The sequence below is a fragment of the Cynocephalus volans genome, chromosome 1 (genome assembly GCF_027409185.1).
Source record: "Cynocephalus volans isolate mCynVol1 chromosome 1, mCynVol1.pri, whole genome shotgun sequence".
NCBI lineage: Eukaryota > Metazoa > Chordata > Mammalia > Dermoptera > Cynocephalidae > Cynocephalus > Cynocephalus volans.
Genome location: NC_084460.1, coordinates 77,582,149 through 77,597,900, shown reverse-complemented (window position 1 = coordinate 77,597,900; position 15,752 = coordinate 77,582,149). Strand labels below are relative to the sequence as shown.

The 15,752-nt window shown below is 38.1% G+C and overlaps 1 protein-coding gene across 1 annotated transcript in view; it reads right to left on the bottom strand.

The window, feature by feature from the left end:
* Positions 1-2,403: 2,403 nt before the first annotated feature.
* MED12L (mediator complex subunit 12L) overlaps positions 2,404-15,752 on the bottom strand; it is a 320,736-nt gene continuing 307,387 nt past the window's right edge. The window contains exons 43-44 of the mRNA XM_063098437.1: positions 5,634-5,715; positions 2,404-2,965 (exon numbers count right to left, since the gene is read on the bottom strand). Coding sequence (XP_062954507.1) covers positions 2,913-2,965; positions 5,634-5,715 — 135 coding nt within the window. The 3' untranslated portion in view covers positions 2,404-2,912. The remainder of the gene's footprint in view (positions 2,966-5,633; positions 5,716-15,752) is intronic.

Below are 15,752 nucleotides of genomic sequence, written 5' to 3'. Positions count from 1 at the left end.
ATTACATACTTAATTCAACCTGAATTAATTTGGGGGACATTATATAATTCACCTTTTCTAATTGTAGAGGCTGGGATTTTCCAGTTTAATTTCTCTAGCATCTATTCAAATACTTGCCTATTATTTAAGAACTATAGGAGCCTTTGAAATGGAAAAAAGAGAAAGAAAAAAAATGTCATATAGATCTGTTCAGATATCTCAGGAGACAAAACTGACAGCTATGTTAGTCCCCGCCAATCATTTGCTGTCTATAAGAGAGCTCCCTTCATTGTGTTTTCATCATATCTACTTTCAGGTGGCACCACCTAAGAACCACCGATGCTGCTGCCCTGTGGCTACGGTCAGATGATACTCATTGTAGTGCGATGTCCCTCTACTTCTGGGCCAAGATGGTTAAATAGAATGACAAATGCAACCTTATTAGGAATGAGCTTACAGTGTAAACAGGTGATGTCTAAGGGCTTCTTAGATCCAAAAATTGTGATAGTTATACCCAACTCCATGGGATTACAAGGTCTTATCTTTAAGAGGAGCTGGTGTATCCATCTTATTCTCATTTCCTCTCTATTGCAACAAGCAAATTACCAGGTTCTGCCAGAGGGCTTTCCCTTTTGATCATTTTAATGCAAATGAATGCATTTGCCAGAAAAGAAAAAAATAAAACAAGACAGAAACCTCTCAGGATAGAGGATTAAGTGGAAGAAAATGTGACTAAAACAAAAATTCCAGTTGCTTTCTTTATAATACACAGAAGGAAAACAGCTCTAGTTTTTTCCTCAACTTTCCATAGAATCTTGGAATTATAGGGCTCAACTGAAAAATAAAAATCTCAACAACAAAGGTATATCTCCCACAGCTTTCATGTGCAAAACGATTAATAATTTAACTAAATTATGCAAAATATAAAGTGCATACAAATGCTACACGGTTATAACAATCATTCTTGAAAAAAGTATTACTGCTGTTTGCAATACTGACCTACAAAAATATATGATTCAAACTGAAAACTGGCATTTTAAATAGCAGTAATTCTTAAAGAGAAATAAAACAACAAGAAGGACAGGACACGACTCACTCACTAGGCAGAACATTCACATTTCGGTTATTTTGCCAATGAAGTCATTATATGGATATATTACTTTGAAGAAAAATAACTTCAAGAACTCTAATTATGATTCTCAAGGTGAGAAAAAAAAAACCTATTATACAAAATCAGCTGAAATGTATTTACATCTTCTGAAAGGAGATAGACTATGTTAATTTAGTGAAAAGAATGGTCTTTAATGTTTTGGCAAAGTCTCTTCCAGCCCAGAGTAAACACAAAATGAGCAGGCTGGAGGGAAATATTTTCACAGTGTACAAAGCAGTTCACATGGATGTTGCCACAGCAAAGTAAGCTGACATGTATTGAGGTCATTTGCATGAGTCAAACTTTGCAATGAGTAATTCACCTAGGAAGATACAAATTATTTATATAATGATTTCCAAAAGAAATTGTCTACTAAAGTCGTACTAGCTACATTTAAAAAAAAGTAGTTCTACATGGTTTGTTCATTATAACAAATCTATTCACAGTATGCTTGACTACATTACATGTAAAATCATATGGCAAAAGAAAATGAATTAACACAGAACATGGGAAAATATCTCCACATATGTTTTAAAATGCCCTGCAATTTTCACATTCAAAATTTTATGCATCTATATCTAAAAAAATATTATATGGAATACTCTTAAGTTACACAAACTGATAATAATTTACTGTATTTCTTTTACTCTAATAGGAGCAAATTACCACATACTTGAACAAAGTTAAAATAGTTACTATTTCTTTATAATAAATTTGATGTATAATTTACTTGTGCTTTTTGCACCAATTTATAAATACAGTGTATGCAATACATGACCAAGACTGACACCAACATTAATAATTAAATTCAAAATAGCAAATACTTACCATACAAAATAAACAGCAAATACACCTTTTATGAAAACCAGAGCCTTCTGGACTTTGGGGCCAGATTCTCTGGAAACCATGTCAAGTCTGAGCACTGTGGAATCTCAGTCCAGTTGCAATTTTTTTTTTTTCCCCCTCAAGGTGACATAAGGTTCAGGAGAACCAAAACAGGACAGAGTCATTTTTACCAAAACAGACAAAAATGATTCCACTGTGGTTCTCTCAGGCCTTTAGAATTTACATTTGTACCTTCAAATTCAAGTACAGCTACTTCTAAGAGGCTTCCACACATCCTAGTGGGGCTCTCACAGAAGCCTTGGTTTAATTAAGTTCTTGGTTTAAGAATTTTAAGTACTAAGCAACAATCTGTTTCAGCATCTTTTGACCACAACAAAAGCAAAGCAAAGTTCTACATAAATAAGAACAAACTTTATAAAGTGCTTATGAAATTACAAACATTTCCAACTAGAATGATGCAAATAAATGTCCATCTCACCACTGCAGGTGAATGCACTATAAACGGGTCTTTCCCGTCAAGATCTGACACACTTTTCAAATCAGTAGTTTGGTCCGGCACAGGGAAAAAACAAAACAAAAATTCACTATTATTAAATACATAAACATCTTAAATCCACCATAATTCATTCTTCCTGTAAATATGAGATTCAAAAAAAGCACCAGTTTCAAAAGGTCCGCTACCACACTCTTCCTGGAGTAGGCCTGTATGATCCACATTTTTAAACCTACTTTAAAGTTGAACGAGACAAAATCAAACCACAACTTCTCCTTCGCTTTTTGTTGAAACACCTTTGTGTGAAATGTAGCATAAAATATAGTAAAATGTCAAAGAAATGAAAGCACAAAGGGGCATGTCTAAGGATGGCAAATGAAATTAAATTCAATTTTCTATTTTTCAGTGCAGACATCAAACTTCATGTCTTTTCCTCTTCTAGATTCAGAAGTGTGAAGGATGCCCATACGGAGTCACTCCTTGCTGTGGCTGATTACCTAATGAGAAAAGTAAATTCTAATAAAATTACAAATGCAAAATTATGTCACAGATAGATGCTATCCTCTTGTCACTGCTCTCAGTACCAGCCTCACGTATAGATGAATAGACTGATGTGACCTGAAAGACCCTAATGGCGGGATCCAAATTCCCCAATAACTTCATTCCACAGAGGAGCCAACTCTACATAAGAGTCCCATATCTGCCATGGCAAAGCCTCAGGATTAAGGTAACTGGCCCACCTAAAGTGTTTCCCTCTGAACTAAATTCAAGATCAACATACAAAAAGACTAAAAGTCTCACAAAAACTAAAAATTCTCAAAATGTTTATAAGTGCAAATCAGCAATTCTGCTTTAACACTGACATTACAATGGGTGAGAGAAAATTAGCTTGAAATTGGGCAATTTTCTACAAATGGCCATAAGATATATACAATAGAACTGTGCAAGGGGGAAGGTATGTGCAAGAGTGGATGCTGTGGGTGTCCGTGTGTGCCTGTGCATGCATACACATGTGTACACACACACACAAAAATAAACAGTCAATACATACCAAAAAATGACACAGGCTTAGAAATAGCTAGTGGTTGCAGAACTCTGGATTATTCAAATCCAGAAGCCTCATTCACATGGGCCACGATACAACAGGAGCCCTCTGGAGTTGTGCAGAGGACAGCGCAGCTTAGCTGCCACTCTTCAACAAAGTAGTTTGGCATAACTGCTAATATCAGGCAGTAGAGTACAGTAAGCCCTCACTGTCTGCAGGGGTTCCATTACATCCACCCCAGGATTCCAAAATCCACAGATGCTCAAATTCCTTATATAAAATGGCATCATATTTGCATGTAACCTATGCACATCCTCCCATATACTTTAAATCATCTCTAGATTACTTATAATACCTAATACAGTGTAAATACTATGTAAATAGTTGTTATGCTGTATTATTTCTTATTGGTATATTGTTATTTTTATTGTTTTTGTTTTTGTTTTGTTTTGTTTTGTTTTAATATATTTGATCCATGGTTGGCTAAATGGAACCCACGGATATGGAGCGCAAACTGCATGTTGTGGTTAAGAGGTGGGCTCTGGAAGGAAACTATCTGAGTTCAAGTCCCAGCTCTGTCTCCTACTGTTACCTGAATAAACTTGGGAAAATTTATCAACATCCCTGTCCTTCAATTGTTTCCTCATCTACAATATTGGAACAGTAATAATACCTAATCTCATAGGGTGGCTTAAGACTTAAGTAAATTAATACATGTAAAGTCATAGTGCCTGGGGCTAAGAAAGTACTCCATAAAGGATGGCTTAAAAAAAAAAAAAAAAAAAAAGCTGCATCCCTTGACCTCTGGAAAGCAGGAAATAAGAGTAGATGTGTTCCCCAAACAGGTGCTACTATATAAAAAATCATAGTTACCTATCTTCAAACACTAGGAAAAATGTCTCTGCCTTAAGATTACATTCTCTGAAAGAAAATGAACTCCAGAATTAATAAAATGCAATGAAATTTTAATTACAAGTAGACCAAACCTATTAAACAGTAGCTAGAAAAGAAGATTGTTTTGCTTGATTTAACTGAAATTAAATGAGGCCATAAAAGGGAAATATTTTTAAGGGAACAACAAAAAAAAGATCTTCGGTATGCACTAGCAGGGACACCGAGGTGTGAAAGGGGCATTCCCTCTGCCAGGAAATCAACAGGCACAGCAGCCAGACAGAAGATTAAGACTACAACCAAGCTGCCCCTCAGTCATTTAATGACCTATTTCCTTACAATATCAGCAGGCTGCCAGACAGACATGCACCACTGCCTTGGGCACAATCGGTCCTCACTCTGTACTCCAGAAGCATGTAATTCAAGACCCAGAAGAAACTGCTGGTCTCACTCCTCACCACATGGCTAGAAAAACTACATGAGCCAGATAATGGTGGCCAAGTTATTACCAGGATTTAGGTCTCCTGACTCCCGGGCCAATCTTCTTTGCATCACAAGGGTCTTGCTCCCATTTCTAAAAGGATTTCCTGTCCTGTGACTCCAGCACAGGGCTGGTTTGATTCATGAGAGCACACTGCTGGCACAGAGATGAGGTAGGATGAAATGAGCTGTTGGTGTGTGCTCTAGAGAGGTAGCACCATCTAAAAGAATCACACCACCACAGCATGCAAGATTGCTGGAGAGAAAACACTGCCTTGCCATGCTGTCTGTGATATTTTGGTTTCTCTGAAGCATTATCAGGAAGGGTAGGATCCTGGCCTCCCTCTATCTGAGACCTTTGGGAGGCTGTCCTAACCTCATTCGCCTGTATAATTAATGGCATCCGCTGAGTAGCTCCCTGAATCCTCCAGTGTTATAAAAAAGGGTACCCGAGGCTGTTCAGGGTTGTCCAAATGAAAAGAAACATTTCCAGGTTATGATGGAAGCAACAGAAAAACATCTTCACTCGATTTAAGAAAAAGATTGGGGTTTTTCCAGGAAATGAAGGATTCAAGCCAAAACCAAACCAAACCAAGACAAATAAAAACATTTGTACTAAACCATTCTGGACTAAGAAAATGGTGTGGAGGAAAACAGGGCCGTTTTGAGATCTACCGCTTGTGTTTGGCTTGCCTGCCTGTGTTTAGTTTCCTGGGAGCTGTCTCCCCACGGCAGACACGAGTACTTACTAGAAAGCTGCTTCTGGAGCTGCCGCACCAGGGCAGCCGTCTGCTGCTGCTGCTGGGTCTGCTGCAAGCCTTGCCTGGGAAACTGTAATTGCGACAGGAGAAAGGACGTACATCAGCCCATGGTGCCAATCACAGACAAGAACAGACACTTAATCCCAGGGTTGGAGAGCCTGAAATGTACTTTTAAATACTTCCAATGCCGTGTCTAGACAATGTAAACTGATTTTCATCTACACCCTGTTGCACATCCGGTCAGCTCCTGAACTGCCCCATCCTTTCAGGAGCCCACTCTCCAGGTGGCTAGTTGGCATATGTTTGAAGAGCCCGATGAAGGATCCACAGTCCAGAGGTAGCCCAGCAGTTCAAAGATCCTTGTCATTTCACTCTTCACCAGATGGCTAATGAGTATCCTGGTATCACAAACCATTTTCATTGGCAAGGTGAAAGCTCTCCAGTTGGAGGATTTGTTTGGACACTATGGACACTTATGGACGCTTTTCCCCTTGCATGAACGGGGGAAAGACTCTAGTGAGGCAGAGCAGCGCCCCAGGGCTTGGGCTCATAGGGACTGTGCTCTCCCCACTGACAGAGGGTGCAGGTCTCCAGGGCTGGGGCAGGGTGAGGCATGTGAGGCACCGAAAGCACACAGCCCAGCTCATCCTCAGGGCCATGCAAGCGCAGGAATCTATCCATTAAGTTGCCACAAGAAATTGTGGTGGTTATTCCAAAGAGGGAAAAAAAAAAAAAAACAGTATCTAGCAGAAGAAAAATTACAATTGATTAGAATCATCAGTAGTGCTGATTTGCTTTTATTTCCCTTAGCCTTCACATTTCAGCCTGTCACTTTCTTCCTTTTCCTTCTTCTCCCCCTCTCCTTTCTGCCTGACTTATTGCTGTTGTGACAAGGAGGTGTCATAATGCTGGCTGCCTCACCTTGAGTGCTCGCCAGGCTGTCCCTGTCTTCTGACTTGTCCCTGGGAGGGAGCACCTCAGGAGACTTCAGGCAGGAGCAGAGGAGGCTGGGTGGGAGCAGGTGAAGGTGTGTTCTGTCTCTGCCAGTTTTCTCCATGGTGGGTCCTGCACTCCTGTCGGGCAGCCCCCCTGCGTGTGTCATCATCCCCAGTTGTTTTCCCTTAGCCCTGTTATACCTTTGCAAATAGCCTTTTTAAAAAACTCAATTTCCCAATATGAGCATGACTGAAAACAGCCTAGGAGTATAAGTAGGGTTGACAAATTTAGCAAATAAAAATACCAAATGCCCAGTAAATTATGAATTTCAGATAAACAACAAATTATTAGTTTTAGTTATAAATATGTCCCAAATATTGCATGTGACAAATACTGCATTTAGTTTAAGTATGCCCCATACAATATTTGGAACATAATTATACTAAAGTGCTATTCACTGTTTACCTGAAACTCAAATGTCCTGTATTTTATTTGGCAGTCCTAATTAGAGGGCATTACTTGGTTGATTCTTTTAAGCTGAGTATTTGATCCCACACCTAGCTCAATTGGTTCTCACCCACTAGACAGTGAGTGACTTCAGGACAAAGACTTGGGCTCATCTGATGTATACTTAGGATCCAGCAGTGCCGGGCACACAAAAGGTGCTCAGCAAAAATCAATGGAATGACTCTTATGTGCTTTCAATTCCCACAATCTACTAATAAACAAGAAAGATACACAAAGCTAATAAACTCTTCCCTCCACCTATGTTATCTTCCCCAACACAAATTAGGGAAATAGCAGCTTGCCGTTTTTTCCCCACAGCCCAAATCAAGAATAAAAACTAAAACAAAAGTCAATCTTTCATTTTTATGAAGATGTTAGTAAAATAAGTGCTTTCTTTCCTATTCAACTGTTACTATGATACCTTGGAAAAACTACCCTATTTGTTTAACAAAACCTTATATGGTCCTGGGTGCCAGCCACTGCTCTAGACATTGTATGTATACATTAACACATTTAATCCTGATGCAGTCATAACTGTCCTCAATCTCTTGTCCAAAATCCTTGGGACAGATGTGTTTTGGAATGCAGTGCATCTACAGTTTACTATGAAACATTCATAATATACAGACCAACCAAGGTGTAGAGCGACACTCCATAATCAAACATATTACATTTCTGCAGCAAAACACATGAATAGTCTTATCAGGTATGATAAATGAAAGGAGCCTTATGTCCATTCAGGTCAGCTTTTGCTGCAAAATAAGTGCATGTTAGATTTTGCTGTACAGTGAGTTATAAATAATTCTTCCATATGCAGAGGTATTTGAATTGTGGGAATAAATTTAAGGGATCGTGAGCCTTCACTACTATTATTCTCATTTTACAGATAAGGAAACTGAGGCTCAGAGGGGTACAGTAATTTATCCATAATCCCTCTAGGTATTAGGGCTGGGAAGCAGACTAAACTTTCTGGGTCCAGAATCTGTGATCTTAACCACTATCCACTGCTATCCTTTTCTTTTCTAATTGACAAAGAATAACTGTATATATTTATGGGATACAATGCGATGTTTTGATACATATATACACTGTGAAATGATCAAATCAGGCTAATTAACATATCCATCACCTCACATACTTGTCATTATTTTATGACAACATTTAAAATCCACTTTTAGCATTTTTGAAATATACAATACATAATTATTAACCATAGTCCCCCTGCTCTGAGGGACTACGGAACTAGATCACTAGAACTTATTCTTCCTGTCTGAAACTTTTATACCCTTTAACAGACATTTCCCCTTTCCCCATTGACCTACCCCCTTCACAGCATATCCTTAAATTGGAAATATCAGCTTCCAAATATTAACTTATTTGGAAATAATTACAGATTCTAAATGGTTGGATACAAAGATGTCTAAGCTGATTAACTAGCATACTGGGGACACGGTACAGAAATATTTAACGTTTATTCACTCAACAAATACTTAGCTACCTTCTTTACGTTCATTTAAAACTTGCTTCAAGTAGAGTATTTCATAGAATGACGAGATCGGGCGCGTTCAGGGTGGTATGGCCGTACACAGAGTATTTCATAGAATGAAACATTGTACTAACCTTGGATTTTGGATTTTGTGGAGCCTAGGCAGTAACTAGGTACCTTGGAAACTTGTGTCCATGTGCATGTATATGTATGCACACGTGTGTGTGTGTGTGTGTGTGTGTGTGTGTGTGTGTTGAGGAGGTGGTCTGTTGGGTGGCCTTAAAAGGTAGTACATATTCAGAGGGTCTCAAAGTGTGATCTGGGGACCCTTGGAGTGAGGGGGGTCCTCAAGACTCTATCAGCTTATCTGAAAGGTCAAAACCATTTTTATAATAATGCCAAGACATCATCTGCTTTTTTTACTCAGACATTAAAGAAATTTTTTAAAATGTATAGCAATGCCATTCTTCCCATTAATTTTAGTTTTATAATTTTTTCATAACATGCTATTTCTGCTAACATATGATTTTTTTTCTTAGTACTTTTTTTTATTGGTTATGAATATTCATGATACAAAGCTGACTGTCACCACTCATGCCCAAGATGTGAGGGCCAGATCCATACTGGCAGCATGCCCATTACTACAAATTGCGTTTATACCCTGTGTCTCCCACCCAATTATCCTCGACCTCCCTCCCCCTCCCCTTTCCCCCACTCCACTTCACATCCCTAGGTCTGTTCTCTCCCTCTGCAAGTCCAACACACCACTGTGGTCTTTCTTTCCTTCCTTCTTTCTCTCTTAGCTCCCACTTATGAGTGAGTACATGCAGTATTTATCCATCTGTGCTTTGCTTATTTCACTCAACATAAGTTTCTCCAAGCTCATCCATATTGTTGCAAATGGGAGAATTTCATTCTTTTTTATGGCAGAGTAGTATTCCATGGTGTATATATACCACAGTTTCCTCATCCAATCATCCACTGATGGACATTTAGGTTGGTTCCATATCTTGGCTATTGTAAACACAGCTGCAACGAACATGGGAGTGCAGGTATCCCTTTGCCATGATGATTTCCATTCCTTTGGGTATATACCTAGAAGCGGGATGGCTGGATTGTATGGAAGATCAATCTGTAGTTGTTTGAGAAACCTCCATACTGTTTTCCATAGTGGATGTACTAATTTACAGTCCCACCAACAGTGTAGGAGTGTTCCCTTCTCTCCACACCCTCGCCAGCATTTGTTATTCTCTATCTTTTCGATTATAGCCAGTCTAACTGGGGTAAGGTGACATCTCAATGTGGTTTTAATTTGCATTTCCCTGATTATTGATGTTGAGCACTTTTTCATGTACCTGTTGGCCATTTGTAAATCTTCCTTTGAAAAATGTCTATTCAGCTCCTTTGCCCATTTAATTGGGTTATTTGCTTTTTTACTGTGTAAATGCTTGAGCTCCTTGTATATTCTGGACATTAATCCCTTGTCGGATGCACAGTTAGCAAAAATTTTCTCCCACTCTGTAGGTTGTCGTTTCACTCTGTTGTTTGTTTCCTTTGCTGTGCAGAAGCTTTTCAGTTTGATATAGTCCCATTTGTTTATTTTTTGTTTTGTTGCCTGTGCTTTCAGACTCATGTTCATAAAGTCTGTGCCCAGACCTAGTTCCTGAAGTGTTTCATCTATAGTCTCCCTTAGTAATTTTACAGTTTCAGGTCTTATACTTAAGTCTTTAATCCATCTGGAGTTTATTTTAGTACATGGTGAGAGATGCATGTCTAGTTTAATTCTTCTGCATATGGATATCCAATTATCCCCAAACCACTATTTTTAAATAAGTTACTAAATATTGTTAATATTCTGTTTTAATCTCTAATACAGTAAATATTGGTAGATACACAAAAGCTGTTTGGGTCGACAATAATTTTTGTATGTGAAGGGGTTCTGAGGCCAAGACATTTGAGACTGACTTCCTTAGGCTGACAAGAAGGACATGGTGGGACAGGTTGGTTTTCTAGAGCCCTCTCAGCGGTAGTGTTCCACCACACCTGTTTCCTCTCAAGGCCACCTGATACTAATTCTAACTTACTTTCACCTGTATATGAACACAAGCAGGCAAGAGCCCATGTCCCATCTAGCACCTACAACCAGGGGGAGAGCCAGCAACTCTACCACAGAAACCTCACTGCTAAGCATTTCAGATCAAGTCACTGTACTCCTCCTGCAGAGAACTGGGCCCTGTAGGTGGCTGAATTTGAAATTTTAAAGAATTACTCTTCTAGGACTCCTCCCCAGACTTCCTGAATTCAAATTTCTGCAGCTAATGTGCTCGAAATCTGAATTTTTAAAGGGTTCCTCTAGGTGGTTCCTATGCTTGTCTAGATTTTAGAGTCATCACTGTGGTGGAAGTTGGAACTTCCAATTTACCAAAACAGGTCAATATATAGGTCCACTGAGGTTGACTAAAGGTCCTAAAAATCACAATCTGTGTATATTAATGTTCCCTATGGGAATGTGATAAATGAAGTGGGAAAGATTTTTCTGGGCTATATCCATCTCCCTCACATCTGGGCCTTTGCAGATGTTAAGCTCTCCTCCTTCCCCCTGCATCCCACCCCACAGTCTCCTGTAAATTTATCCTTCATAGATCAGCTCAAGTTATCACCTACTCCCTCAGGCATTTTAAGAGTGAATCACTGCTTTGTACCCTTAGTACTGTGCAGATGCCTCTGATATCAAACATATGGTATAATTGCTTCTCTCTCATATATGGACAATTGCTTCTCTCTCTAGTAGTCTATATTTTGAGCTTCTTGGGGGACGTGCACTGCTCCAGCTACAACCGCAAGACCAAATACAGAGTCCAGTAATGTCAGTCAGCTATAACCAGCCAATGTGGTATAACCTCTCTCCAGCAAACACCATTCTCTGTTGAGCTTTTATAAAAAGTGTATTTTGATTGATTCCATATTCCTATTTTGGCAACACAGATTCATTCAAGAACATCTACTTTTTCTGCTCAATCATTACAAAGGCAAAAATGTGTCACTAACTAGTGATTTCCATTCAAGAAAACATCACTGAACCGTGTCTGCCTCAGAACTTGAGCTTGTACGGTCAGCACCAGAGGAGACACTGACAGAGTCGGCAGTGGGGTTGGCTCACTAACCAGGTGACAGACCTTCACCCTAACTCTCAGGTGGTTTCCACTCCTTGCTTTCTCAACTGTGTTTTCCTTCTGAGTTCAGAGGCATTCTGAAAAATACATCAATTTCTCTGAATGGAAATATGAATTCCTTGAGGAGACTATATGGCAATTTTACACAAGTGATCACTGACTAAAGGTCAATGCAATTGTTTAACTATTGCTGCCATTATGCATATTTTCAAAGGGCACATATTCAATATATTATGTTACTGAGAAAAGGACCAGTCTATGTAAAAAGCCAGCATTTAAAGCTTTCTGTTATGACATTTTCCAGGTCTCTGAACTAAGTGCCTGAGTGTGAGATGGAAAGAAATGAGGTAGGGGATGGTGTACACACGTTTTCTCAAAAGCTGGAAGTAGCTTTAAAGAAAATCATGGTCTGTCAATATATTCATTTAAGAGTTAACTTAATCACAACACATAAGCTTTAGAGATATTTTTCAATTCAAGAACTATAATTTAGGTCGAAACTAGAGGTGCCAAATATATTCTCCCAGCACGGACACAAAAGTCTCTATTTCCAGACGTTGCTCCTTCACAGAAGACGAGTGAGTTAAGTAAGCAAATGACAACACAGACATTGACATTCAGCTGACACCAGATTTAATATTAAACACAGGCTTTTCTTAGTCTTGCTCTTTTCACAGAAAAGCTCTGTTTTCTGATGACACAGTTTGAAGAAGCACCAATTTCTGTACTAAGTCAGTTTTGACCCTAGATACACTTTTATAGCTGTCTATGTGGGTGCTGATCACTGTCCCACATGTCCCAACTGATACTGTCTACAAGGGAAGAAGCCACCAAGGGCAGAGACACATGCCACTGCCTCCCCAGGTCTGCCACATTTAACCTCCTCTATCAAGTCTTCCCAAACTTCTCTTACCTTTTGACCTCTGTTATGGGCTAAATGTGTTTCCCCAAAAAGATATGTTGGAGTCCTGACCCCCAGCACCTCAGAATATGACCTTATTTGGAGACAGGCTCTTTGCAGAGATAACCATGTTAAAATGAAGTCATTACGGTGGGACTTTATCCAATATGACTGGTGTCCTTATGAAAAGGGGAAATCTGGACACACACGCACACGGACACACACACATACACAGTGAGAACGCCATGTGAAGGTGAAGGCAGAGCTCAGGGTGATGCTTCTACAAGCCAAGAAATGCCAAATATTGCCAGCAAACCACCAGGAGCTAGGAGAGAGGCATGGAACAGATTCTCCCTCAGCCCTCGGAAGTAATAAACCCTGCTGACACCTGAATCTTGGATTTCTAGCCTCCAGAACTGTGAGGCAATAAATTTCTGTTGTCTAAGCCACCTCATTTGTGTACTTTGTTACAGCAGTCCTAGCAAACTAATATAACCTCTCTACCTCTTCTATCAAAAATGTAGCAGCCACACACTACTTTTCATGTGCAGTGCTGCCATTCAACCCTTTCCTATGATTCTTAGTGCTCTAGTGGCAGAGAGACTACATGGTACCTCATTGGTGTGCTCTATGACATCTGGCAGGGTGCTGGTCTCTGCTGCACATACTAATCCAGCACCTGTTGAATTCAACTGTGAATATCACCAGATAGCGGCCAGACAAGTCATGGGAAAGATGGTGGCTGTGTTACCATCACCACTTTCTCTTGATACATCATCAATAAGACCCCAAATAAGTCAGAGCTCACCTCTCTTCAACAGCCAGCTTACCACCCTCCTCCAGCAAAGAAAGAAACTAAATGGAGAACATTGACTAGTAATAAGAATTGGATCTGCTGGAGATGTTTATAAAAAACACAAATAAATATACTTATGATATATATAATAAATCTTAGTGGACTGTAAGAAAAGGAATAATACCAAAAGACAAAAGGACATAAAATGCTTCTCAATATTGCTGAGGCTTTGTGCTATTGCTGTTCTAAAGATACACAATTAGAGAAAACTTTTTTCTTACACTTCTGTTTTCTTCTGTTGTGAGAAGACCAAAAAAGAGTAAAGATTATATGTCAAAATATCCCCAGCAGCACTATATTTGAAATTGGAAACAGCCTAAATGTTTAACAGAGGGTGGGGTGTTTAAGCAAACAATGGCAGAGGAACAGAGGCATTGACTTCATGGCTGTTTAAAATTACAAACATGTGGACTCTATATTAATAAACTTAAAAGTATATGTACACAAGTGTGCTAAATAAAAGTAAGCTAAAAAATAACTAATTACAATAATATAAGGATCCAAGATCATTGGCTATCCCTATAATATGTCTAATTCTGAAATTTAACACTCTCTAAACACGTAAAATTTTCAAAACACTTTAAATTTCCTAGCCTAAATTTGTATCCTAGCTGATACAAATATAATATTTTTGCCTTTGTACTAGTAACTGCTGCTTAGATTACAATATAGTGCTCTAAGTATAAAAATAAGACATTGTGTTTCTCAAGGTAGCTTTTAAATCCTCCAGTCTGGCGGGGGGGGAGGCCATGAAAAGCCTACTGTGGATTTTACTATCCATTAAAATTGCTGTGAATGATGTTTTTTGTTTCTCTGGAATTACTTTCCCATGAACACAATGGGGTAAAAAAAATCACATGCCATGTTCTGACTAACCTGCTCAATCTCTGCAACTGTAATATTTTAAGTGAATGAGTGAAGTACAACCTACCGCATTTAAAAAACATCAGTACTGCCTTAGAATTAAATATTGAATAAGTCTGATGCATATTCTTTACACATAATAAATATATTAAATATTTATGAAACTATTAAATGAGTAGAAAGATATTAAATTCCCTTATATTAGATATGTGTTAATTCTAGTGCATCATGGGCTGGAGTCTCTCAATTCTGCATAAGCGCTGATCCCTGCTTCAACCTGCAATTAAGAAATTAAAAGACAATTTCCACCCCTATAAAGATACTCCTATAAAGACAGCTTTGTATAAAATCAATTATTTTTTTACCCTACACAAAAAATAACTATTAGATTTTCAGGCACTTGATAAGGATATACATCTGTGTTTACATAGCATGACTCTCTAAGAATAAAATTAATTTTATACCCTTAATAAACTTTTCATATATTTTCTATATGTTACATTATAAACCAACTAAAATAATGTTTAATAATGGGTGGATGAAAGGCCAAAGACAAAGGCTATTGGGAAAGATCATGTTAATGTCTGCCTTACTTGCAGATGTCAATCCAATCCATATTGTTTGTTGAAATTATTCACTATTTTATAAGAACGTGTGCCCAACACATTTGAAAAATAAAACTCACAGTCTTAGTACAGCAGTTATACATCTTTGTGATTAAATATATAGATTTTCAATATATAGAAAACTATATATAAATTAAATATAAATTTATATAAATATATAGAGATTTTCTTATTATTTGTGAGCCACACATTGTGGATATTTCATATGTAAGGTTATTTATTTACATATCTGAATCAAAAGTTAAAAAAGCTAAAAATATGCAATACCATACTGTCATATTCAATAGTAATTGAAGTTTTTTGTTAAAGTAGGTATTATGCAACCATTTCCTTATTAGCCACGACTAGCCAAAGAGGTTATGATTCTCAAATTATTGAGTTCCTTATAATTACTAGTCAAGTGCCCATTTATGAATTTGCATTAAATTTCTGAAAAGGTGTAATTACATGACAGTTATTCCCACTAATTCTTTACATGATCCTGCTGCTAATAAAAGCGTTATAGCACGAGAAGTCTTTGTTTTAAATTAGAAAGCAAAAAAGGCTAAGGATTTGCCAGATCAACATCAAATATTCCAAACACTCAACATTATGTAATTTGCAGATATGTTATCTATTTCTTGACTTTTTGTCAAAAATAAATGTTTTGTCATATAAAGAAACAAAAGACTGAAGCTACTTTCAGCTTTTGTGCTGCCTGATATAATATTATAACTAGCAGAAAGTGAATTTTTAAATTGCCAAATTTAATCAAACTG